Source organism: Lichenostomus cassidix, chromosome 20, assembly GCF_008360975.1.
Source record: "Lichenostomus cassidix isolate B80296 chromosome 20, HeHo_3.0, whole genome shotgun sequence".
Classification (NCBI taxonomy): Eukaryota; Metazoa; Chordata; class Aves; order Passeriformes; family Meliphagidae; genus Lichenostomus; species Lichenostomus cassidix.
The window spans coordinates 13406055-13424896 of record NC_139500.1 but is presented as its reverse complement, the minus strand read 5'-3'; the positions used below and the strand labels follow the sequence as shown (position 1 = coordinate 13424896).

The 18842-nt window shown below is 57.9% G+C and overlaps 1 protein-coding gene across 6 annotated transcripts in view; it reads right to left on the bottom strand.

Annotated features, from left to right (window-relative positions):
* Window positions 1-18842, bottom strand: part of DLGAP4 (DLG associated protein 4) — a 144910-nt gene that overhangs the window by 36219 nt on the left and 89849 nt on the right. For 4 of the 6 annotated variants that reach the window (XM_085079063.1, XM_085079065.1, XM_085079066.1 and 1 more), the window contains 4 exons: window positions 18381-18598; window positions 15237-15351; window positions 12473-12523; window positions 11147-11393 (listed from right to left, as the gene is read on the bottom strand). In XM_085079063.1, the coding sequence (XP_084935189.1) occupies window positions 11147-11393; window positions 12473-12523; window positions 15237-15351; window positions 18381-18598 (631 nt within the window). Of the gene's footprint in view, window positions 1-3947; window positions 4170-11146; window positions 11394-12472; window positions 12524-15236; window positions 15352-18380; window positions 18599-18842 lie in introns of those variants that run through there. The other 2 variants (XM_085079064.1, XM_085079069.1) reach the window with 2 other exon arrangements.

Here is an 18842-nt window from a genome sequence, read left to right as displayed (position 1 = left end):
AATTCAATACAGCTGGAGATATGCCTACTCTGGGTAAGAAGTTTAGGCTTGGAGATCCCTCCTGCACACAGCAAATGCCTGGCTAGGCTCTGTTCAGGTAGATCTCAACCACTCCCAGAATAGAAACAAAAGAAGACAAATAATACTTGTAAGTTTGACTGATCTTATGAAAACAACTTGCAATAAAAATTCCCTTTTATCAACTCTTAAATACCTTTCAGCTTTCATCAAACATCACCTTGCACTATGACAGTGCAACAGTAGAAAGGCATAAGCAACTTCTGATCTCCACTTTAATTCCAGCTCTGACAGACCTGCACCACAGGTAAGAATTTACCTTTGAAACACTGGCCACTCAAGTTTCTTGGTCAAACTTCAAACTGGAGAGACAAAGCTTAAGCTTTGATTTCTTGGAACTAGGTTCTGAAAAGATCACTGCAGTGAAAACTGGATTTCTTAATGAAGAGCACTAAATAGGACACACAAGATTGACTGTCAACACATCTTTGATGTAAATAATAGTGCTAAGGTTTAAAAGTTATGCACATTCACTTTCTTTTTTGAGCACTGCTGTCAGATGCACCAAGCTACAGCCTGGCTAAGGTGAGTCCCTTTAGAGACTAGTTTCATTTTCCTGGTGTTCCCAGAGGAGCTGACAAACTTCACTCCCCAAGACCCTGCAGCACAGTGGGTATAACCCAGTTCCTGCATGCACTGTCTGCTCAGGTGATGCTGCAGCACCTATGTGGGCATCAAGCACCCTGCCTGCGTCTCAGTAGGTGCACGTGCCCCTGTGCCTTTACCGGCAATTCACACTGCAAGACTAAACTCAGCACCAAGGAGGGAAAGAGGTGAGAATCAGCACTCAGCTGTCTTCTTAAATGTACAGAAATTTGGGAAGAGGCCTGGCACTGCATAACCCACAGCCCTGTCCTCTATGGAAACCAAAGTCTCCAGTCCTGGGGGACCATTAACTCCCCTGAGAATGCTTGTCACCTTCTGTGACAGCACACCAGCAGCCCACACTGAGCTATGTAGACACTGGTACTGCCCTGCCTTAATGCTGCCCATTAATTAGAGGCCAGACTCATGTGGGCAGATGGATCTGAGCACTGACCGCACCGTTTTCAGTGGAAATCACAAATGCTTTTGCAATGGGGTCTTTTGCATTTACAAGCCAGGCCCTGGCAGAGCAGTGGCAGAGAAGTGAAGCTCAGGGCTGAGGCCCAGCTCAGGACTTCAGCTGTGGGGCTGTTTCTCCCCTTGCTTCTCCAGGGGACAGAAGGTTGGTACTTAATGCACCCATTTGCACCAAAGGGCCAGCAATTAATTAATTCTGCAAGACAAATTGAAGTGGACAAAATTTCTAAATACTTCCTTCTCTTCTAAACTGGCCCATCTGCAAATAGTTTAACTTTCACTTGTTTAAAGGCAGCTTATGTCAAACCCTGGTGTCATTCTGCACCCCACTTCTGCCTCTCTCCAGGTGGGAGACCAGGAGAGAAGGGAAATAATTTTTTTCATGAGCTCTTCTGGAGAGACCTGAATACACCATTCCTAACTCCAGCCCTCACAGAACTTCATCCAACAGCCTGAACTCTAATCGCCTTTCACAGCAAACAGCAATCATATTTAGCACTGCTCCCCTCCCTTTTAAATCAGCTCTGATAGGAAACACACTGACAACTTTTCACTGCAGAAATTAAAGTGGATTTTTCTTGAACAAGGCCACCCGCCTGCACAGCCTTAATCCTTCCAGCTCACATATGTCCCTGTAACTTGCACTGCTCTGAATCCAATTATGCCTCCTCAATCCATTAAAAAATATTTGAGGCTGTTGTGCAGGTTGCACAAAGCAAGAGTATCAGCTGAAGAGGCACAACCAAGCCCTGCTGCACCGTGGCTCTGCAGCCGTCCCTCTGCAGGTGTGCGTTAAGTGGGTTATGAGAAAAATTAAAGTGTCACAGAGTGACTTCCACAGAGTCAGTGACTAGTTCACTCCAATCTATCCCAGTAACTCAAACAAGAAAATCCATACAGGAGACAAAAACTGACACACAGCTATTTGTAAATGCTGGGCAGTCAGTAGTTATCCTTTAAAAGCTTTTAAAGTTCTCTTGCTCTAGCAGCACACACAGCTAGGAACGCTCTCACGGAGCAGCAGGTCTCCCAAGCATCAGGCTGGAGCAGCAGAATAACCTTGAGCTGAGCAGTCAGAAGTGACCACAAATCCAAACCACACACAGATTAAGCACCCAAGTATCCAATGACTGACACAGAGTTATGAGCAAAACAAGCTGATGGTGTGTGCTGGGACACCGACTATGCTTCCACACAGGGACCTGTGGGGCTCCTAGCACACTGTGCTCTGCCAAATCCCACTGGATTCTACAGACACACAACCCACATTTCACAGAAACCAAGTTCTTCCATTATCACCTTTGCTGCCCAGGGTCTCATCCTTTCCAGGCTGGCACAGTGCACAGCAGTTACACTCCAGCACTTACAGGGCCATGCTACACATCCCAGGGCCCTCAGCTGCACCCCAAACTTACATTGCCACAACATAAGAGGGACAGCAGCAACAAGCTAGATGCAAAAATAGCATGTGACAGTTTAGCATTTGCACCTTAAAGATAAGTTTTTAGGTTTTCCACGCCTGCCAGCAACAGACAAATTCTGCAGATAACCCTCCTCTGAAGATCTGGGAAGAGATACATCAATACTTTATCTGAAAGCCAAACGGACTGAATTAGATCAATAATTACACTTTTCTCCACCCCTTCAAGAACATGTAACTTCATAGCACCAAGTGCCTGTTGGAAGAGCAATTACCAGCAAAGTAATTTGGACCCTCTGGAGTCAAGTCTGCCAACTTACACGACTTGGCAATCTGGCTTGTTATCATCCCACATGATTGGAATTTATTTTAGGATTCAATGCCACATGCTGTAGGGTTTTTTTTTCTCCCTTTTCTTCTTTTCCTCCCCCAAGTGACAAGCTACAGCCTAGGATTTAGAGGTCCTAATTCCATTCCTGTCTCAAAGACATTTCCTGCACACCCTGGGGTCAAGGTCTTTGCAGAGTAACTAATATTAGTCCTACCAACAGCATCCTGCAAACAATCCTCCTTTTTGAGCCTCTCGATCAAGACTAGAGAGAATATTAAGAGCTACATTGACTCACTGCTCACAACCAACTGTAACATCCCCACCCTCCTGCAAGGCAGACAAACGCCAAGCTGCACCTGCGGTTAAATCCGGAGGGATTCAGCCTCAACTCCTGCACAGGGCAGGCGGCTCGAGGCTGGGGTGCCACACCAGGTACCTTCAGCCAGGACCTGTTCTCCCAGGCTAAAAAAAGAGACTTTTCAGCGCCAGCTCTGGCCGGGAGGTGCCAGCTCGCTGCGCTGCGAAATGTCAGCCTTCAGCTCCGTGCCTCGCCCAGACAATTCCCTTTTCTTCTCCAGCGGAGGAAGAATCCGAACGCCTCTCCAAAGAAAGGGCCCGCGTTCCCCGGCGGGGAACGCATTCAGTGAAGCGCCGCTTCCTTCCCTGCGGCACCCAGGGGCTCCTTAAGGACCTGAAGCACCGGGCCGGGCACCGGCCTGACCCCGCATGGCCCCGGGGGGACGGGCACAGCAGAGCTGGCACCGGGGCAGCGCCCACCCCCGCCCGGGCCCGGCTCCCCGCGGCGCAGGCGGCATGCGGGGGAGGAGGAGGAGGATGGAGCGGCCCCCACGCCCCAGCCCAGCCCGGAGCCGAGCGGGGCGGTCCCGCCGCGGCCGCGCAGCTCCCACGGAGGCCCAGGACGCGCGTGGGAAGCGGAAGGGGCGGCGGGCCCGGCAAGCGGCGGAGCAGCGGCAGCAGCGAGGGAGGGAGGGGGCGGCACCCCCGCCCGCAGCCATGCAGGGCCCGGCTCGGCCCCCCGCCCGCGCGGTCACTCACATTGCCTGAGGAGCTCCAGACACAAAGCCATGGGAGACACAAAGAGGGGCGGAGGGGACCGGAGAGACGGGGGGGGCGCGGGGCGAGGGCGCTCGGCCCGGCCTGGGTCCCGCGGAGGGGAGGAAGAGGAGGACGAGCCGCCGGCGGGGCCGCTCGCGGTCCGGGGCCGCTCCGGCTACTCGTGCGGCCGCCGCTGGAGAAGGGAGGAGACGCGCGGAGCCGCCGCCGCACTCACCGCGCCCGCCCGCCGCTCCGGCCGCGCGCCCGGGCGGGGCCGCGCATTAAACGGCCGCCCCGCCCCGGGACCGCCCCGCGCCCGCCCCGGCACCGGCACCGCCCCGAGCCCCGCCCCGCCGCGCTCCCACGGCCGCGTGGGTCCCTCCGCTCCGCCGGACATACGGCGGCTCGGCCGGGACCTCCGGCACTGCCGAGAGGGGACACGAGCGATGTCCGCTGCTACCGCACCGGCGCTGCCGCGGGGGGTGCCTAGCGCTGCTGAACAAAGCGGGCGCCGCTCCCACCCCACGCGGGAGCTTTGTCTCCTTGTCGCGGCAACCGAGGTGACATCTTCCCCAGCGCGGCCCCGGTCCTACCCACGCGCGAATGTGGGTTTGGCTGAAAACCCCCCAGTGTCCCTCCCGCTCCAGCCGCTCCTGCCCCCGGAGCGGGCGCGGTGGAACCCCTGTGGGCGGCGGGTGTAGGGGCGCCACGCACCTCCTGCAGGATCGCCGGGAGGAACCCTCCGGTGCAGAGGGAAATACATGTAAAAGAAACAAGTGGGACGAGGAGGTTTCCCTTGTGGGTATTTTCCCCTGGTCCCAGATTTGCTGTTGGAGTGCTTTCCCGCTGGGCACGGGGAGAGGGAGTGGCGCGGCACAGGTGCGCAGCAGGTGCGGGGGCTGTGTTGGGGCTGTGCTTTGTGCCTCCCCTGGGGCTGCCTGAGCAGGGCTGATGGAGGATGAAGGTGCGGAGGGTAGCAGGGCTGGCACAGCGTGGGGCTGCGGGACGAGCCTGCTAGGGCAGAGCCACTCGGGTACAGCCATGCTGGGGGCTGGATGATCCAGCTCCATCCCTCTGATCCTGTGCCGACACACGGAGCTGAGCACAAGGCTCCCCTGGACTGGGGCTGGAGACAGCTCTGCGAGGCTGGAGTGCCCTCTGTGTGCTGTCTGACCGAGACGGGCAGCGGATGCCCACCAGCCCAGCGTGGTGTGGGCACTGGTGAGTGGTGCTCGGCCCCTGGGCAGTGCTCGTAGCTGTGCAGGCAGCGGTGCTGCCGCGTGGCTCCTGCCAGCAGCACGTGTGCTGCCCGGCCCCTCGCTGCTACCATCCCTCCTTGCTGCTGTGATTTATTGATGGCTCGCTGGGCTCCCAGCACTCAGAGAGGGGCTGGTCTGCAGCAAGGAGCGATCAAAACGCCATGGGAAACAGCGCATTGAGCTCAAGTGCTGTCGGCTCCGCAGGGCTGAGCCGCCGCCGCCCTCGGCATTCAGCGACCGAATAGCGGATTTGCGGCTTCTGTTCTTGGAAGCAGCAGCACAATGAGGCAGAAGGAGGATTTGGTCACACAGTCAGCCCTGAGCCTTGGGACCCTCAGCCTAGGGCCTCCACTCCGCTGCCTACCAAGGAAAAAAGGAAACTTGTTTTCGGTTCAGGGTTTCCCAGGTGGCTCTGAACTGCCAATCTCTTCCTGAATCCTCAGAAATACCCACATGGCTCAGTAGATGGAAAAGATAATGGGAGAGCATGAAGGAGAAGAAAAGCAACCCAGACCAAGACGTACACAAAGAAACGCTCATTTGCCTGCACTGTCTGACATCCAGAAAATGCTCCAGGCTGTTTGCAGAGCCTCAGTCAACCCCACCCAGCCCTGCTCTCCTGGCACATGTGTGTGTCTGTCTCAGCTAAGGCTGTCCTTGGTCGCTGCTGGGCTGCCCCAGTGATGGCACGAGCCCTGGAGCAATGGTGAGCCACAGAGGGGCTGAGCATCACCGACAGCAGGGACAGAAAGGGGCACCTGTGACTGTCTCGTGTCAGAGCAGCTCTGTGCTCACCTGGGTCACAAGGATGGCCAGTGTGTGGGGATGCCCCCAGGCCCCTCGGCCTGAGGAGAGACCTCAGGTGTCTGTGTACCTGGCAGATTGGCCTCCAGCTAGCTATCCTCACGGGCAGAGCACAGCACCGTGCACAGACTCCTGGTGCTGCCCTCCCAGAGGCTCTGAGTGAGCTGAGGCCCCCCTTGGTGCTTTGGCTTCTCCTTTCCCACGAGGACAGCACCACCAACTCCCTTTCCTGCTATAAAAGCTGATAAAAGCAAGCAACAAGAAGGACTTGTCTTTCTGACCATATCAGCAAAGAGAAATGCTGGCAACTGCCTTTGTTTCTACTCCTTTATAGGAGTATAGGTCCCTGCTGGGAGAAGGCAGGCTTGGCCAGGACCTTGGAGCGGTGCTCACCTCCCCTGCGTCTGTGCCAGCACAGCATCACACGTGGTTGCAGCTCCCCCGTTTCCGGGGACCTGGGCGAGTGGCATTTCTGCGGGCTCAAACCCATTGCAGCTGTGTTTGGGTGCCAGGCACGTGCCTGCAGCAGGCAGCGAGCTCACAGCGCGGGTGCTGCCCATGGGAGCGCTGAAATCTGGCAGCAAAGAGCACCAGGCACATAAAGACAGAGATGGTTTGCGTTTGGGGGTGGAGCCGAGAGTGGGACTGTGGCCATGGCACAGCTTCCTGGGGAAAAGGGAGTGCTGGCTGGGCACAGGGCGGTGGTGGAGTTTCCATAATAACAAGGGAAAGATCAGAGGTGAAAAATGAACTGGCAAATGTGGACAGAAATAGCTGTCATTGATTTCTTTGTGTCCCACAGACACATGAACACATCACAGAATGTATATATGTGCCCCTTTTTCTTCTGCAAACACTGATGGAGCATGCAACAGAAATCTTTCCCTGGCACACACATACACACACTCTCCCTCTAATCCCTTTCCTGCTTGTATGTCAGAGAAAGCTATTTCTGGAACGTGAAATCTAGGTCAAAAAGAAGGAGAAAATCTGAAGGGAATGATAACAGTCCCTCCCAAAGGCCGTGTGGGGTCAGCTTGGGCCGATGGGATTAGCGAGGGGCCGCAGTGGTGCTTCACCCCTGGGTGAGAGATGGCTGCTGGCCTGGCATGAGCTCCCTGTGCCTTCCCATCGCTGCTGCTTCTCCACACAGGAGAGAAGGCCATGACAGCCAGGAGGAGTGCAACAGAAATTGCCTGCCTACACAGAGACCGGGATCACAACACACAGAGGAGGAGAAGGAGGAGGAGGATACACGACTTTCCCAGAAGCAGTGGAAACTCATCCCACAGTGAGCCAGCCCTTGGGGACTGGGCCAGCACAGTGAGGGGTGCAGGCACTTTGTCCTTCCTCCTAAGCACAGCTCTGCTGCCCCTGCAAGAGCATCAGTGCTCGGGGACCAGGCTGGCACCTGCCTTCTCCCAGGGCAGGGCGGGGTCCCCAGCACAGCCATGGGCCCAGGAGCCAACTCTCTAATTTAGTCATAAACAGGGAAACAAAAGCAACACAAAGAAGACAGGAAGCAGGTGGGAGGCCGAGGGCAGCTGTTCTGTCCCGACCTTTGGGAGTATCTCTCCCAGGTAGTCCTCTCCTGCCCAGCCTGAGCTTGGCAAAGTTCTGGTATATGGATGGGCACAAGGTGTGTGCAGCCCTGGTGTCCCTGCAAGAGATCTGAAGATAAGGAGCTGGACACCTGAGCTTTTTGGGAACAGGCTGATGAATCCCAGGGCAGGATGCTCTGAAGAAGGGTGGTGTTATCAGATGGCACAGGGATGACTGGGAAGAGCTCGAGTATGAGCTTTCCCTGTTGTATTTGCTTTGCTCACCTCAGCTTTCCTGTTTCCCCTGGACATCAACTATTTTGCTCTGCATTGCAAGCAGTCTATTAAACAAGCAATTCCCAGAGCTGCCTCTAATAAGCAGGAGCCGGGGCTGGGGAGCCCTTTGTGGTGATTGGGAGCCGGCGCGGCTGTCACCGCACGCCTGGCAATTAGAGGAATAGGTTCCACTGGGGCTTTTGAGTCTCCGGCTGTGCAACGCACAAAGCTTTGTTTAAGGCTGATCAAGGGCAGCTCATCATCTGTCTCGCTGGCTGTCAAATGGGAGATAATTGCCTTGTAATGTGCCGGTGACACAGGCATTAGTGGGAGGAATTGGCATGGCAGGGGTGTGACAGCTGTCAGGGCTCTCCCCCGTGCTCCCCACACACCCGGCATGGAGCTTGCTGTCCCTTCTCCTGCCCTCTGACAGTGCCTGAATCCCTCTGCTTTAGCATCCAACCCCCACATGGCCCCCACAAGGAACAAAAAGCCTGTGTTGGCCCCAGCACTGCTGCTGCTGCTGCCTCTTTAGGATGTGTTCCTACAGAGATGAAAGCTGAACCCCCTCACAGGGAAGCAGGCTCGTGGATGTCCCCATTCCTCTGGGCTGGTGCATGGATGCTGAATGCAGGAATGTATCCCTGGGGTGTGTTTGGGTGAAGGCTCTCTGTCGTGTCCCAGAGCCCTGCCTGCAGCAGAGGCCACGAGCGACCATTACTCCTCCAGGTGACAATGCACTCACTTCTCCCTGTTGGCCCGGGCTGATACCACCAAGCTGCTACCTGCTGCTCGGGAGGCCCCTCTCCCACACCACCAGCCACTTAGAGCCTCACGGATGCACAGAAAAGGCCCTGGGGATGCTGGTCAACAGCAGCTGAACATGAGCCAGGTGGGCAAGAAGCCAAGGGCACCTGGCCTGTACCAGCCATGGTGTGGCAGTGACTGTCCCCCTGTGCTGGGCATGGCTGAGGCACCTCGAGTGTTGTGTCCATTTCTGGGCCCCTCAGGGAAAGGACATTGAGGGGCTGGAGTATATCCAGAGAAGGGAACAGAGCTGGGGAAGGGGCTGGAGCACCAGAAGCAGCTGAGTGAGCTGTGGGGGGTCTCAGCCTGGAGTAAAGGAGGCTCGGGGGAACCTTCTGGCTCTGCACAACTCCCTGACAGAAGGGTGGAGCCAGGTGGGGTTTGGGCTCTGCTCCCGGGGAACAAGGGACAGGAACAGAGGAAATGGCCTCAAGTTACACCAGAGAACGTTTAGATTGAATATTAAGGAAAATTTCTTCACACAAAGGGTGGTCAGGAACTGACACAGGCTGCTGAGGGTAATGGTAGAGTCATCATCCCTGAAAGTGTTCAAAAAACTTGTGGCACTTGCAGACATGGTTTAGTGGTGAGCTTGGCAGTGCTGGGTTAACAGTTGGACCCAATGATCCTAAAGGATCATTGGATCCTAGAGGGCTTTTCCAACCAAAATGATTCCATGATTTCCAGATGGCTGATCAGAGGTGTGAGTGCTGTCCAGATGTGTCTCCTGCCTCCCCTGTCCTGTGCGTGCACAACCACAGATGCTCCTCTCTGCTCACCACCCCTCCACCAAAACCCTTTCCCTCTCCAAGCACCAGGAACCAACGTGAAGGGCTGGGGGATGCTCTGGGAACTAGCAGAACTGTGCTGGGTCACGACAAAGAGAGGTGGCACCCAGGCATTTTGGAAGCCCCCTCTGTGCTCTGCCTGCTGCTGCTGCCCGGTGTCAGCCTGGAACTGTGGCAGCACTGAGCTCGGCAGTGCTGAGCCAGCAAGGAGAAGGCTGTGGGAGAGGGCCAGCAAGGTGGGAAGAGTGTTGGACAGAAGCAGAGTGGAGAGGGTGGCAGGAAGGAGGGACAGGGCTGAGTCCCTCTCCCAGGGGATCTCTTCCAGTTACTGCCTCATCCTGTGGACTTTGACTAGGATGCCCCTGCAGCTCAGACCACTGAAGGCAGATGTGAGGTCATGCCCATGTCTCTGGGGAGAAGGCCTGGAGCCAGGCAGGAAGGCTGCTGGTGCCTCCCTTCCCACTCCCCACTCTGCCCAAAGCTGGGATGGGGCTCCAGCCTGCTCCCACCAAGAGCCCATCCCAGTGCTCGGGCAGCTTTGCCCACAGCAGATGAGTTGAGACTGCTCTGAACCGCCCCCCCCCGGTGCCAGAGCTGGTGCCAAGAGCCACCATCTCCACTGGGCCTGACCCTGCTGTCCCTGTGGGGACAAGATGTGCTGCCTCCATGGACAGCCCTGTGGAGGCACTGGTTTCCTCCTGCTCTGGCATCTGCCTTGCACGATGTCCAGGCACTACTGTGTTCAGGAACACCAAGGTATCACCTTTTCTAACCAGTTCTCAAAATTATGCCCCCAGGATGGGACCCCTCAGGTCCTCACACCTTGTGTTACACCTGAGCCTCACTGGGGTGGGCCAGAGCCAGGAAGGGCACATGTTGCCTTGGAGAAAATGATGCAAAGCAATGGAAATCAAGTGACTTGGAGTATCATGGAAATGCTGCTATGGCTCAGCACAGGGATGCTGGGCTCTGGGGCTCAGGAAGGCTTATTAATGCCTTGAAACTCAGTGCAAGACCTGTTTGTACCTTACAGCCAGGGATGTTGGGGCCTTTCTATGTGTCACAGAGATGGTTTGGGTTGAAGGGACCTTAAAGCTCATCCAGTCCCACCCCTGCCATGGGCAGGGACACTTTCCACTATCCCAGGTTGCTCCAAGCCCTGTCCAACCTGGCCTTGGACACTTTCAGGAAGGGGGCAGCCACAGCTTCTCTGGGCAGCCTGTGCAAGCACCTCACTGACCTCTAAAATCTTCTGTAGCCTTCCCTTCTCCAAGTGAACACTCACAACTCTCCCAGCCTCTTCAGAGCAGAGGTGCTCCAGCCCTTGGAGCATCTCTGTGGCCTCCTCTGGACTCACTCCAGCAACTCCACGTCTTTCTTGTATTGAGGGCCCCAGAGCTGGAGGCAGCTCTGCAGAAGGAGTCTCATGAGAGCAGAGTAGAGCAGGGAGAATTTCCTCCCTTGACCTGCTGTCACACCTCCTTTGATGTAGCACCCAGAGCCCGTATGCCATTCCAGCACCCATATCCGGCTGCCTCCCATCCTCTCAGGGCCAGAGCAAGCCCCCACGAGCCCCCAAAAGTCATGGAAAACCACGGCGGGGGATGCAGGTACCCGAGCCAAGCACCTCGCATGCTTGACAGCCCCCCGGCAGTGACAGCAGCGTCCCCTGTCCCCCGGCCCCGCTGGCCTCGCGCCCCGGCCCCTCACGCCGCTGCACTCACTGCTGTTGGTGGGCAGGGTCCTGCTGCCGCTGAGGCTGCCCGTGGGCGGCGGGGAGATGGAGCGGACGGAGCCCGTGTCGTCTTCCTGGGAGCAGCCTGCCTGGATGGCGCGGAGGTAGCTGTGGCTACGGGATCGGAAGTAGCTGGGCAGAGGCAGGTCCAGCACCTCCGCAGCCGCCGACTCGGCCTCGCTGTAGGTGGAGTCGCAGACGGGCTCGTACTGCTCGCCCAGCTCTGGCTCGGGTGCCTGCAAGGAGACAGGGGCAGCCCCAGTCAGCCCCTGCCTGCGGCTGCCCTTCCCTTCCCTCCTGCTCCTCACCCTCCGGCCACTCCTGCGTGGTCTCGCTCACGGCAGGGGCGACGGGAGGTGCAGTGGTCAGTGGTCAGTGCTGCTGGGGCACAGGGTGTCCGGGCTCTCTGCTGGGACAGGGAAGAGGAGGCCCTCGTTGGAGGCGAGAGGGTCCCTGCTTGTGGAGCAGGGCACACCTACGAGCGCAGTGCATGTGAAACATCCCCAGTCCTGCTGGTGAGAGTACGTGGGGCCAAAATCCCAGTCCAGCCTCTACCAGGGCCCCTGTCCAAGCACAGCTGGGACACCCCAGCCTCGGATGTGAGACCCCAACCGGGGCCGCATGCTCCTCGGGGAGAGAGGAAGGGAGAGGTGTGGGCTGGGGGACAGCCTCCACACTTGCCCAGGGACAGGCTGCCTTGGCACCTCGGAATCCATCCCAGCCCCATCCCTGGGGGTCTGGTGAGGGCCAGGAGAGGGCTTGGCTGTGGTGAGGGGTGAGCAGCGCAGGGGCAGATCTCCCACTGCCCCCACCTCCCTTCCCTCCTGTCCACAGCCCTGCCCTGCTCTCCTGTGGCAGCTGCTGGGCAAACTTGGTCTTGGGAGAGGCTCAGCCAGGTCAAACCACACCCAGCCCAGGGCAGACTGCTCTGAAATATAGATGAGAGATGCTGAGACTGGCGCCGTTGCCCACATCCCTCTCTCCTGGCCCTTCCTTTCTCCTGGCTCTCAAGGACATTGTTTCTGCCCAGCCCTGGCATCTAAGCTCCAAGAGGTTCGGCTCAAGAAGTTCATCTGCTTTCCCCCTAAAACTGACAGTCCCTAAGCCCCTGCTGGGCCCAGGACCCAAGTTCCCCAGCTGCCCTGCAGTGCCTGGGTTGGGAGTGCTGCCTTCTCCTCCTCTTTTCCTCCTCCTCCTGCCACTGGCCTGGGCATGGCCTGACCCTGGAGTCTGCCTCACACCCTGCCGCGGGTATCCAGGCTGGCCCCAGAAGGCTCTGTGAGGAAGGATGAGAGAAACACCAGCGGGACAATACCTGCTCTCCATGGGTAAATATCTGAGGGATAAGTGAGGGGGGTCCAAAGATCTGGAAGAAAGAGTTGGAGAAGGTTAAAGGCCAAGAACAGGGGACCCCCTCACACGGACAGTCACTGCACAGGGACCGATGACAAGGGGAGCAGGCACCCATCCCCTGGGGCCACTGCTGCTGACACTTCCTGCACTGCTGCACAAGCACTGCAGAGCTTGTAAGATGCCAAGCACACAGACCCCTCAGACAGCGGCACGGACATGGCAAAGCTCCACAGGACACTTCAACCACGGGAGAAGCTGCTGAGCATTTAGCCTGCTGTGTGCACCATATATCCGCGTATATTCACAGGAGACACTGGGAACACACTGTGCTGGGACACCCCTCGGCACACAGGGGCAGCTGGACAAGACAGCCATGGCTCCCAGCGAGCACCTCTGGGTAGCCCTGAGCAACGGCAGCACCTCACAGCCTGCAGAGCCTCGGCTGTGGGCAGTCCGAGTGCTCCATGTGGGGGATACTGTCCTTCACCCTCCAGGGCTGGGCTGGCCACCTTGCTGCTGTCTCCCCACACCAGAAGAAGCTACATAGAAGCTGTTCTGCCTCCCCAGCAGAGCAAAGCCACGGCACGCACTCGGCATACGGACAGACACCTGACAGACACTGCACTGCCCATGGGAGCATGGCCACCTCCTCCTCCTCTCCAGCCCTGGGGCTCTGCTCAGCCCAACCTGCCTAAGATGACCCATCTCAGGAAGAACCCAGGTTCAAAGTGTACCTGAGGGAAGAGGCTTGGCTCTGGGGATGGGTTTGGCCCTCTGGTACAGGGCACAGCTTACAGTGGGGCTTGTCAGTGTTGGGGTCACCAGCTCTGCCCCTTTGATGGGGGGGGCTAACACCCATACCTGGTGATCCCTGGACTGCCAGAGAGCTGCAAGGTGGAGCTGAGTGGGGACAAAACCAAGCAGAGGGGACTTGTCTGTCAGAGTTGGGGATGTTTCCATGTGGGAAGATACTGGGGTCTGGCTGGACACACAAGGATGGTGTTGGAAGTCACACAAAAGTGAGGGCAGAGCAGGAACTGCCTCTAGCACTGGAAGAGACCAACATGCACTGGTGGCTGAATCAGCTCCATCCTGGATCAACAGATGCACAGTTGGTGGGAGGCTTCTCAATCCCAACCAGCTGAACTCTCTGGGGTTTGGGGGACACTGGCAGAGTGCACATGATGGCAGCAGCCCCACGTGTGAGTGGATGCTGTGGCAGGGTGTGGCAGGCAAGCATCCCAGTGCCACCAGTCTGTCTCTGGGCTGACTGCCTGGGTAGCACTGGGCATGTCAAGGGCTGCTCAGACCCTTCCGCTCCACGACCCTCCCAATGTCTCCATGGGAGTGCTGCACTCAGCTCCTGATAGCAGCTCTAGACATGGATAGAGCACAGATCCATTGTCTCCGGCAGAGACCTGGCTTCAGCATGGACTGACATGCAAAGGACAAGGACAGATGGTCCTGAGCCCACCATGCACTGAGACACCCAGCATATTGCTGCTGCTGCTGCTGCTGCACAGGGGACAGGACTGACCACAGGGAACAGGAACACTCAGCATTGCCCCTGCTCTCCTCTGATGACTCTGACTGCTCTGGGACAGCAGGAGACTCCAGCCAATGGGCTGGAGGTGCTGAGCTGGGCCAGGGGAGGGCTCAGAGCCCCCCACAAACCTGGATGGGAACACAGGCAGGACATGCCCTTCTCCCTGCCTCACCCTGGGGCTCCTGATGCCCACCCTGCTGCTGTGCCCCCCCTGCATACACAGAGCAGCTGTGTGGGCACATGTCCCCATGCAGACACACAGGAACAGATGGGACAGACGCTCAGGGTGATTGGGCTCTCTGGGCAAAGCTGTGGAGCCATCACTGTGGTGAAAGGGCTGAGATGAGTACATGGGACCTCTGCAAAGGCTCATCCTGGCACTGGTCAACTCCTGGCCTGTGAGACAGCTCCAGAGCAATCCCAGCCTCAAGGAGCTTCAGAGTAGTCGCATGCCCATAGTGTGGGGAGTCAGACCCAGTTTGCATCGACTGCATCCCAAATGCTGGAGTCAGGGCATGAACCCACCCCTTAGCAAGGGGTTTGCCACCCTCTGCCAGCAACTCACAGGCATCCTTGGCTTTGTCATGGGGCCCGGGAATATCCAAGAGAGACATCCCCAGCTGGCTGGCAGGACAGCCTCCCAAATTATGGGCACCTTATTCCTGGTTCCAGCCTGCTGCATGAGGCGTGAGATCCTGAGCTGAGCAGGCTGACTGTCCCTGGTGACTCAGTGCTGCAGGGTCCCAGGCTGGACACCACCAGAGGAAGTTGGCCCCAGCTCTGGACCCAGTGAGTAGGCATGAGAGGTTTGCAGCAAGGTTGAATAGCCTTGCAGAGGGTTCTGGGGGTGACACAGTGGGACCCTGAACCCAGAGCAGCCCTGAGCTTCCCCCTGCACTGTGGGGCACCCTCTGGGCTACCATACCTGTGGCAGAGGGACTTCGGCTGCACCAGCAGTGTGAGAGGAGGCAAAGCTGCAGAAAGGAAGTCTAATAGGAATTCTGACTAAGGAAGCTGGCCATGACACTTTGGTAAAGCTGCCAGGGAACAGCTTGTACAGTTCCTGGAGCACAGCCAGCGCCTTGTTTTGAAGAGGGAAGAAGATGCTCTCTCTCCCCTGAGCTGGTCTCCTCCCTCGCTGGCTGTGCCAGTACAGTGGGTCAGCACTTCAGCACCTCACCTGGTTGATGCAGCTGGATTCATTGACGCTGTCAGAGATCTGGTTGTATTCTTCCTCCCAGGTCGGGAACTTCGGAGGTAGGAGGATCTCGACAGAATCCAGGCGGTCCAGGCTCCTGTCAGCATAGAGAGGGTGTGAGGGTGTCCCCACGGCAGGGGCAGTGCTGGGGCAGTGCCAGACCACCCCTGCCCACGGCCAAACCACCCCTGCCCACGGCCCCTCTGCCAGGCACAGGCATGCGTGGCAGCATGGAGATGATGCCGAACACTGTGTCCACTGCTTGGCTCCTGGAGAAGGAAGCACTTCCTCACCCTGCTGGCCCCTGGCTTGGGCATGGCACACAGGAGAAGGGTTGTGAGATGCAGGGGAAGGAGAGAGGACAAGATTTTAGGTCCTGCTGCCCCCAGGAATGCACCGCAGCTGTCAGGTTAGTCCAGCTGAGCCCCAGGGAACACATGGGATCTGCGCCAGTCTCCAGAGTCACAGCACTGCCTGGACTGCTGGAAAAGGGGAGAGGCGAGGTGAGAAATTACTTTAAATTTGCATTTTGTGAACTTTGCAATTGGAAACAACTGCAAGATACATATATTTTAAATTTGTATAGAGGAGCCCAAAAGATTATCTGGAAGAAGTCCAAAGGGAGCCAAGGTGGAATGGCAGTGCTGCATGAGCAGGGGTTCACAATTTCCAGAACAGGTTTGCTGGGAGAAACACTGTCCCCACATCCTGGGGCATGGCAGCAGCCTCTGCACAGGAGGAGAGCAGGGCTCTCGCTGAGCCAGACCCAGCCCAGACCTCAGCTGAGACCCAGGCATGCTGGGGTTGAGAGGGATGGGAAGGATGGGGCTCCACTAGGGCTCTGTTCCACCATGAGACCGTGTGTGAAGGTGTCCTGGTCACAGGCTGGGTGCACACAGTGGGGGATATGGTCAGCCACAGTAGCCTGGGAGAGCTGTGAGGCTTCTCCCTCTGGAATTGCCTGTGATCCCTACAGAGGCCCTCGTGGTGCTGCTTCCCCCACATCCACCAGGGCCGTGGGCAGATTGTCACCTGCCTGGAGACAGCAGAGCTGAGGCCAGGGCAGGCACTGTGCAGCTTGGGCATCCCACAGGGCCTCTGAAGTGTCCATGCCAGGACAGGATGAGATTGGAGAATTGTCCCTTCTGCCAGGGGACAAGGAGGAGGCACCCAGGCCACATGGGGACCAAGGGCCATGTGACAGCCCTAGCCCTGGGCTCTTTGCTGACTGCTGGGTCTCTCTCGTGCTGAGAGTTCTGTCTGTGAGCTCACACCACGAGCCAGCCGTGTCCTGGGGTGGGCAGTGTCCCGACGGCACCCCACTGGCCTTCACCCTGCCGGGGGAAAGGGTGAAAGCCCTTCACGGGGAAATCGAGTCACAGATTCGAGTCACAGAGCGGCCAACAGCCCTTGGAGGGGCAGAGACGCTCGCAGAGGGACGGCTTTGTGCCTTGCCCTGGCTCTGGCTGTCCCTGCGGTGCCCCGTCCCAGCCACAGCCCGGGTCCCTGGCTGCCGGAGCCCGGGGCTGTCGCTGGGTGGTGAGGGCCTGTCACCAGGTGGCGGCCGCGCTCCGTTCCGGCTCCGCGCCTGCCTCCATCCCCGGCTCCGGCTTCATTCCCGGGTTTATGCCCAGCTCCATCCCCGGTGCCAGCTCGGGTGCCATCACCGGGTCCGGTTTCGTCCCCGGCTCTATTCCTGGCTCCAGCTCCAGTCCTGGCTCCATCCCCTGTTTCAGCCCCGGCCCCAGCCAGGCTCCAGCCCTGTCTCTCTCTGCGGTTCCGGTTCTAGTCCCGGCTTTATCCCCAGCTCCAGCTCAGACACCAGCCCGGCTCCATTCCCGCCTCCGGCTCCGCTTCTGGCTCCAGCCTCGTCTCGGGCAGCGTCCCGCTGCGGAGCCCCTCCGGCCCGCAGGCTCCTGCTCCGCAGAGCTCCTGGAGGGACGAGCGCTGCCCGGAGCCCCTGCAGCCGCACCCCTGCCGTCCCCAGACCTTTCCCACCACTGAGCCCGGTGCTCAGGGCAGGCCACATCCCCTTGAACACGGTCTGGATGGACAATGCCCAGGGCAGAAGGAGCCCCCAGCCTCTCTCTGTGGGTTTTTTTCATCAGAGACCCCATGACCCCACTGAGCTCTCCTGAGGTGGATGTGAAGGCTAAGAACGGGGATGGATCCCGAGCAGGCATTTCCAGGGCTCCCCATGCTGATTTTGTCACCATCTCCCAGCAGAAAGCAGCACCTGATCTCAGTTTGAAGGCTCTGTGAGGTGTCCCCACACTGCCTGCACCCCACTTCTCTCTGCCTCCTGAGCCTCAGAGTTCATCCACATTGGCTCCTGCTTCTTCCTGCCTCTCTGTACCACTCACAGCCCCCGAGCTGCAGCATCTGAAGCACTGAGAGCTCCCAGGTGCCTCGTCCCAGACATGGAGAAGTTCTGTGGACACTGCACAGCATCACTCCCAGGTCACACGGAGCCCATCCTGCAGGACCAGCCTCTGGCCCAGCAAAGCTTCTGCTCAGCTCCCATGGCTTTGTCTCTATGGCTTAAACCACTGTTAGTCTTCCTCCCTCAATACCTGGTGCCAAACCTCTCAGCTCCTTTCTCCTGGCCTCAGGATATCATCCAGCCCAGTGTGCCAACCTTCTTGCTGGTCACAGGGTCCCTGGACACCTCTGGAGCAGAGCAGCTCCAGGAACAGTCCCAGCAGGCCGAGTGTCCTCAGCCATGCCAGGTGAGCAGCTTCCATGTCCAAGTGGCATCTTGGGGTTGGGATCTCTACATTCCTCCAGAGCGGAGATGGCTGGAGACAAAATCTCCACAGCTCCATCAGAGGAGTGCTCTCCCCATGGCAGAGGGGACAGGGACGTGGAGCAGCTCCTAACTTCAGGGCTAGTGGGAATCACCAGGATAGGAAGCTCTCTCCATTCCTCTGCGACATCTTCTACTGTCCTGCTTGTCTCCTTGTCTCTCTTCCCTGTGGGCAGCCTGATCTGGGATGCAGGAGCCCTGCTGGGCTCTGATCCCACATGGGGCCTCTGTGGGCTGCTGCTGCAGGCCAGACCCCAAGGGCTGCTCCAGGGGTGGACCTGGGGACCTGTGCAGAGCTCCCAGAGGAGCTCCAGCATTACCTTTGTGTGGTGCTTTGCTCACTCAGGGACTGTTGGGTGGCCTTGAGGTAACTCTGCCTCCGAGCTGCAGTTTTTGGGGATGGTTTGGGGCTGGTTTCTGAGTCTTCACTATCGTCATCCCCCATGGCTTTGATGTAGCTCCCGCTCCGCATGCGCCGGCACGGGATCTCGCTGTCCTTGTCCCGGGACAGCGTGTTGTTCCACTCCCCCTGAGGCACCTGCAGGAAGAAGAGGAGCACGAGCAGATGTGAGGGGTGGCACTTCCAGGACCAGCAGGACCATGGGGACTTGGGGAGATTTTTGGACTTTCCGCTAGAGTGTAGTGGGAAAGAGCAACACAATTCCTTTACAACCCTCCCTTACCAGTTCATGCCAGGCAGCCCTTGGTTTAGTGGCCTCTGTTTTAGCACATCACAGCCATTCCCCAATGCTGGACGCCTCCATCCCAGACATGCTCACACA